The following is a 7,684-nucleotide window of genomic DNA, read 5'->3' on the forward strand; positions in this document are numbered from 1 at the left end:
GTGCATGGCGTTACTGTGCTTCAAATAATTAAAGGAAATATGAGGGGGGGGCCAAATCTGGCCTCCCTTTGAGGAGCAAAGTGTTAAAGACTTTAATTGACTAAATAGCAAAGTGACTGTTCATTAACTCAACATTCAATGGGGCTACAGTTCGCATACGTCGCCTACAGCACAATAGTCTGTTACTTTGGTGTATTTACTGAAAAAACTATTCAAAAAGAATCACTTCTAGTCATGCCCGAACTGCTACTACTTTTCATCAATGGGGCCATCAAAGCACACCAATTTGTTCAAATTGTGAAAACAAGCAGCCACACTGTTGATCGTTTTATTTTAGACTGACCATGGACTGCACATTGCACAACTCGGTGGTTTTAGCACAATTTACCAATGCGGAAATACATAAACTGGCTAAAACTAAAAGACAGAGAGTGTGAAAATGCCACACTAAACTGCTTCTTTTGCATCGCGTATTACATGACCTAGCCCAGAGCATGACATAAGCTCATGCTTTATTGTTAACCTCAGCCAAGTCTCGTGCACAACATTTTGATTCCAAGTCGGCACTCGAGCAAATATTGCATTATTTTTTCCTGCTGGTGATTGCAAATAGTGGTGCCCAAGTTCTAAGTATAATCACTTAGCCCTTCACTAACGTTTTGTATCTGCTGATATCAGTTGTCAGATTGTTGGAGTATCACCAGTGTTGCCATGGCTCATCTGCACCCAAAGGATAGTTGTTCTCAAGGAAAATTCCTTGTCAGTTGAATTCGCTGCAAGCTTTTTTTGTCATTGACTTGTTTTACATAAAGGTAAACCAACTATTGTCAACTTTCACCAAAAGACCTCTACTCTTTCTGTTGGTGACAACACTGCACAGGCTTGACAGACTATCCAACTAAATTTGCGTTAAAAAGAATGAGTCGTCAAAACTTCTCTAGCTTTGGTGTCTTGTATTCCGAGTGGACCGTGATCGCCACCAATTGGGAACTTCAATGGACAAACTCGTCCGTATCCTACCTACATAAAGTCTTGAGCATCTGCAGAAAATCTTCACTGGGTTGCGTTTTTGTTTTAGGGTTAGGTGATTAAAAATTCAGATTAAGTAGACGGGAAGACTGGGAAGCCAATCTTCGTGTCCACATTCAAACATGCCTGTGTCTTTCCGAAGACACATGCTTAGTAGCGTTGACAGGAGGGTTCAGAGAGTACTTTTGGTCCCGAGCCCGGAGTAATTTTAGCGGCCCGTAAGCTTTCCAGGCGGACCAAAAACTTGATGAAGCCAGCGCGTGTTCTTTGGATATAACACATTTTTCTTAAAATTGTCTTGGTTTGGTGACCGGGAATCTCATTGGAACCGGGCCCAAATTATCCTACCAACGGCTCCTGCACATGCTCTTGGACAGTGTTGAATCAGCATCGAACCAGGGCTTCTACCAGTCAGCTTTGCAGCCAAATCGCCCGCGGTGATTCAACAGTAATAACAACGTCCTCTATTGACTCCCCTGTTTGGGAAACTGAGGTTGTTATGGTTTAATATCTCACTTTAATGTCAATCGGCGCTTAAAACATGTGTGTTGTTTTGAAATTTTTTTTAACCAAACTAGAATTTATGTTAATTGCAGCAAACAGACAAAGCTAAAGTTGTTCAGGCTACTCTGCCAATTTCAGTTTTGTGTTATTTCTATCTTCTAAATATCTGGAATAATAATAATGACTAAATGAAATGTCATTGGGCATACGTGACGTTCGTGGACGTCGTGTCAACAACAACTCATTTGTGATATTTATCCTTTGGATACGTTGAATCTGCATTAATAGTAGACTTTTTGTTTCACCATCGTAATGTTTGGGATAAGAAGCTTGAGACGCAGCAACTAAATGAAATGTTAATGATATCAGTCTGAAAACAGTTTATTTTTGTATCAAAATTCTTCTTCCTTTTAGTCAGTGGCGTAGCTAGGGAATGTGCCGCCCGGGGCGGATTCAAATTTTGCCGCCCCTTCAAGAAAGAGCATGTGAAAATGAAATTTTTTTTATTTGACTTAAAGTGGAATTATTGTATGTTTTGAACCAGTAGTGTAGCCAGTGATTTTGAAATGGGAGGTTTTGACAGCCGGCGGGCGAAGCCCGACGGCGTCTTCACTTTACGGACGACGACACTCAACGGCGGGGGGTCTGGGGGGCCTCCCCCAGAAAATTTTGAAAAATTGCTTTGGATTTGGTGCATTCTGAGAGCATTTTCAACAAAAATGTGGGCATAAATATTCCTGTAAAATGGTGCTGTCCGGTGGCATAGCAAAAGGATAAGATCATATTTTCTTGGGAATTTTTCGGTAGCTTAGATAAGTCTCTATGTTTTCTTGTTGCTAATTCCTGGCTGAGATATTTGAATGTTTGGTATTGGTAAAACTCGCTCTTTTAATGGAGTTTCATTTAAAATTAGGTAAACTTTGTTTTAGAGACATAGAGAGTGAAAGCATCATTCTCAATATCATGACGTCACATGCGTGACAAAGGGGGGGTTATAACCCCCAAACCCCTCCTCCCCCTTGGCTACGCCACTGTTTTGAACGTTGCCATTCTGTTTGCTTTTATTTTTCGTGTACTTTTGCATTATCAACAAAAAAAACAAAACGTCTTGTCTGAAAGTGCCGCCCCCCAGACGTGCCGCCCGGGGCGGTCCGCCCCCCCCGCCCCCCCCTAGCTACGCCACTGCTTTTAGTTTACAACATTTTATCACCATCGAGAACTTTATTCCAATGGCAGACAATTTCTACAATTTGCACTGGCGTCAAAACACAACCTCGTTGATAAAATGTACCTTTTGTGAAAAGCGAGTTGTTGATGTCTCAAATTCTAGAAATATACTACAAATCTGCCCAACTTAGTCAATTACGCAATGTTTCTTCCGTTTGATCGCGTCATATAGCGTACGTACCTCAGACCCAAAATAACAAGGTGCAAATGAGCTTTGATTTGTTTGGTTGCTAAATATGTTTTTCTGTTTATGACACAAAAAGTAAATTTCCAAATAACGGTCACTGCTTTTTCCTGTCTGTTGAGCTATGGCTTAGCATCACGACTAGATCTCGTTGATTAAAGTAAAGTTGTCACGTTTTGCATTATATGTAGATTGTAGATCGTTTGTAAGAGTGAAAACGGTTTCTGTTTACTATATGCAGCCTCATATAATTAAGTGTCAAGTCGTAGCTTAATTACACGCAACAAGTGGGTACTATGTAAAGCAACTGTTTGCAAAGACCACTAAAATAAACCATCTTTCTATCACATTAAAATGTAACAGGAAAGTATTGTCAGACGGAGTAGATTTTGACAACGCTTAGATGGTAGTTACTATTTGTAATTCACGGTACGTATATTAATTTGCACCAGTAGAACGCATCATGTTATTTAACTAAATGCCTGGTGAACAGCCTCATTCAATTTTCACGGTACGTATGTTACGTACAAGTAAAGTCGGTAAACGGTGGGAAAGGTTGTTTCAGCTGAAAACACAAAGAGTCTAATTCGGTTAGGAATTTAGGCATAACAAAAGCAGAAAAACAAACATTGGAAAATGCTTCATGCTTTACTGAAAGATATCGTAGTTATGACTTTCTATGAGAGTTAGATTAACTCCAGTGTTATATTGCTGTACCGGATTTAGTTGCAAGTTGCCATTCGCTTGACTGCAGGAATCGATTACCAGAGCTCACCACTGGTCTGGGAAGTTAGCAACTTGAACCTACTACTACTGCAACTACTACAATCAAGGCTTTCATGTTTATATTATTTTTCAGAAACCGTGTAAACGATTAAAATGACTAATACAAAGAGTCATCTTTTTCAAACAAAACAGTGCACTGCTTGCAAGACTGAGGGTTAAATCTTGAAAACAATTGCTTGAAATAATGCAAACAAACAAATCAAAAAACTTTGAATAAAAACAAATTACTCATATCCCAGACAGTGAAATTCGTCTTTTCTACATTCTTTGATGCAACGTCTGCAGACGTTGAATCAATGTAACAATGACAGATTTTGCTGTCTAAGATCACACAAATAATTTAATAAAATATCAGAAAAATGTGCTCATTCAGAAGTCTTTAAGAACACGTAAGATATAACAAGCAAAATAAACAAACAAAATGAGCTGTTACACTCGATCTTTTCCAACGGCGTAACATCGCAGTCTTATGCCAAGGCTGTTTAAACTACTTCTGCGGCCTTCTCGCATTTTTCTGCGAGAAGGAGATTTAAGGGAGTCCGAAGAATTTTCTTCTTCAATTGCATTGTCTTCGTGCTCAACTAAGGTGGGAAGAACACTCGATCCCGGAATATAATTCGTTTCTGACTGGGGGCTTACTTTTCCGTCAGAGACAGCCCTAAGAAACGTCACCCATTCGTCACGTTTTTGAACAGTAGATGCTCTTAAAGTGATAACACTAGTACTGTCAACGTCTTCGTGCTTGCATGGAAAAATTCTAAATAAATGGTCGTCTTCACTGCTGTTGATAGTTTCTTCGTTTTTGTTTTCATGGCCACCTGGTCTGACGTCACAATTGACTAATTTCACGTATGCAGCTGGCTTGGAGTATTTTTTGTTGGAATCGAAAATCACGACGTATGGATTCACTGCTTTCGTATACACCGATACTTTCACCAAATGAGGATGTGATTTGACATGTGTCTTGTTTATGAGGTTTGGACAGAATTGATTTGGAAGTGAAACGCTTGGCTTTTTACAAAACTCACTTCTTCTGTTTCGGCCACTCAAGCTGTGCCTTTCGGAGTTTCTTAAAATTGATAATCGGTTGTTAACACTTGGAGGAAAAGCTTCTGTTTTCGGAGAATTGATGTTGTGTTTGGTAATTCTATGATGATGCAATGCGCTCAAATCGGAACACAATACCAAAAATTCGGTTTTTGCTTCCCCGGCGTAGTTTCCACTATGTCTATCAAAAGGATCGGACATTTCTATTGGTATCATTGTCAGACAATTCAATTCAACAAAAAGTTTTGAATTTGATCTTTAAATATCTGAAAAACATGAAACATAATTATCAGCTGTTTGCCGCCAGTATTCAACCTTTTCTATTGCACATACTGTAGTATTCACTAAAAACGGTCTTTTTCAAACATAAGCTTTTAAAAAAAGTAAACACAACAGTTTTAACACTTTTGTGATGATACATGCCTAGGAAATATAAGTCAACAACTAATAATTATGTATTGCATTTTTACCCAAAGGATAGTTTGAACCAGAGTTTAAACATTTCTAGCTGTAGCCTACTGTGATGTAATATAGGCTAATACTTGCAGTAAGCGATTGAACGAGAGTGTGTATGCATTCTCGATGCTTGTAAATGCAAGATTGGGCTTTGAACGAATAGTACTACAATTTCTGTCGAGCAAACTCGATCAACAAATTGCAATGGCACTTTGACAAGAAACCGAAACCGACATCACAAGCTTTTTCAAGTAAACTTTCCGGTAAACAAAATGCTTTGTAAAAACGAAATATAAAAATCTCTCCAGAACCTTTTGCAATTTTCACTTTCCCAGTTTTTACTATTTTGTTTCCGAGTATTTCAAAAATTAAATAAAACTCTATTGCTGTAGGGTAGGCTATGGGGCCTACAAAGTTCTTCATAAACAGCTTGACCTTAGGTCTTTCTCGTGTGAACCTTCTTCGCCACTCCACATGGCCTGTAGGTTTGCAGTAAGCACATGCTTCATGGCCCATTGATTCATGGCCAATTGATTGATTTTCTTGCTTCTCTTTTGGTAGATCCGATTTTCAAACGGATAAACTGAATCTGAACTGAATCCCCGCGTGCCTACACAGAAAAATTATTTTTTTAACCGGGTGATTGGATGGGTGATTTTAGATACTTGAAACATACCGCTGTGTATTTTTGCAATGTTTTTTTTTTATCTTTTATTGCAATATACTGTCACTGTCCAATACAACATACGTACAATAAGTACAGTCAGTACTGCACACATCGTATGGCCCAAACAATGACACAATTTTGTTAACGGGGTGTGGTTAAATCATAAGCTCTTTTAGAATACGGTATTGTGTTCATTCTTTTCAAAGCAACCCAAATCACTCGCTACTGTACACATCTGCAAATAATTCTACCTTCATCGAACACAATTCGATTTCACCACCACCGATAGAAATTCTTCAATAAAATTCTTATTCTAAGCTGCTTCCTATTATATTGCTTGCTCAACTACGTGAACGCGTCAAAATAAGAAAAATATATTGTGGAACTGGAACAACATCAACTTGAGTTGAGATTTGAAGCAGGCCGCTTTTTTCTTCAGCTCTTTCAGTGACGTAACGAAAAAACTTTTTTCGCGCCAATGCTCTGAAGCGCTCTTTTGTTTCTCTCGGCAAGCATAGCTGATTTGTCTGCTTATCTCAATCAGACAAGTTAATGCCGTCTAAGTTTGTTTACACACACAGTTTTCTGCAAATGATCGACTGTGAGGACTAACAGGCACGCAGACACGTTTAAAGCTGCATAACACGGTCTTGTCTCTGACGAGATAATAACTTTTCAAACACAGGCAATTTTATGCAAGAGGTTTCTTGGAACTGACAGTTCTTAACTTTTTCCCCATCTGTTCAACTTCAGTGGTTGTGGACCTTTTCATTTTCCTTGTGATTGCTGTGTCCTTGCTATTGGTGATACAATAGTTTTTGTGTCGTAACAAGTTTTTTGCTGTTGTGTTGGGTTTGCATTCATCAGCACACGTTTATTTGCAGCGACAAAAATCTCTTCAAAGTTGCAACGAAAACAAATCACCTTCGTTTTAGAAAAAAACAAACCCATGGCAAAGAACTTTCGGTCGAAGTTATTTGCCATGTTTTTGTCATTTAAAAGTTCATAAGTCAAAGAAAGCATTCTGAAATATATTTTGTTGCAAACAGCCGTATCACCAGTTTACAGCATTCGTGACGTCATGATTTGTTAAATCGTCGTTCCAAGAATGCGGATATTACGTCACGTTGATGAAACTTGCAAGCAAAAAAACAGGAAACTGCATGAGCGGTGCTCAAGCGCAATCTTTGCAATTCAACGTCAAATTGATGTTTGAGAAATCTTGTTGTTCTCTTGCGGTGAAGCAAAGTTCAAGCTGTTTTGATGAGGATGTTTTTCTTCTGGTTGAGTTTTGGTTCTTTTTGTACCTTAAACTTATAAAACTAAGCAATAACTAAAAAAAATTAGCTTACCTCAACATTAAGACCAAAACAATATAACCCGAAGATGTAACTCTAACGTTTTCGCCTTATTTGTAGCCTTCATCAAGAATTTAAGATTTATACTAAAATTGACAAAAGAAAATATCTTCGTTCAATGAAAGAAGTAAGTAGTGCCACTGCTTTATGACAAAGTTATCATGAAATAGCCCGCGCAAATATTGTGTATGCAGTGAAAATAATTTGCTTTTTCATGAGCTGTAAGTATTTGCTATTCTTACAAGTAAACTTTGAATATGTACTTTTTAAAGTATCAAAAATTGAAATAAGTCCACATTTATGTGACAGTCACTGCTATTTTGTCAAAGCGATGGTCATCAACCTATTTTAGCTGAAATCTTTCTAAGAAAACCTTGTGACTAAAACGTCAAAGAAAAATATTCTTGCAGTTTTTCGCCTGCTTGA

General features: G+C 38.2%; 1 protein-coding gene across 1 annotated transcript; it reads right to left on the minus strand.

Annotated features, from left to right (window-relative positions):
* Positions 1 to 3,774: 3,774 nt before the first annotated feature.
* On the minus strand, positions 3,775 to 6,158 carry LOC145783185 (uncharacterized). The gene has a single exon (XM_082594982.1). The coding sequence runs from the start codon at positions 4,991 to 4,993 to the stop codon at positions 4,160 to 4,162; it is 834 nt and encodes a 277-aa protein (XP_082451108.1). The 5' UTR covers positions 4,994 to 6,158; the 3' UTR covers positions 3,775 to 4,159.
* Positions 6,159 to 7,684: the final 1,526 nt, after the last annotated feature.

Source organism: Aplidium turbinatum, chromosome 14 (genome assembly GCF_918807975.1).
Source record: "Aplidium turbinatum chromosome 14, kaAplTurb1.1, whole genome shotgun sequence".
Classification (NCBI taxonomy): domain Eukaryota; kingdom Metazoa; phylum Chordata; class Ascidiacea; order Aplousobranchia; family Polyclinidae; genus Aplidium; species Aplidium turbinatum.

Excerpts from the sequence above, each read along its gene's own strand:
- LOC145783185 (XM_082594982.1), bottom strand. The coding sequence starts at position 4,993 with ATGATACCAATAGAAATGTCCGATCCTTTTGATAGACATAGTGGAAAC.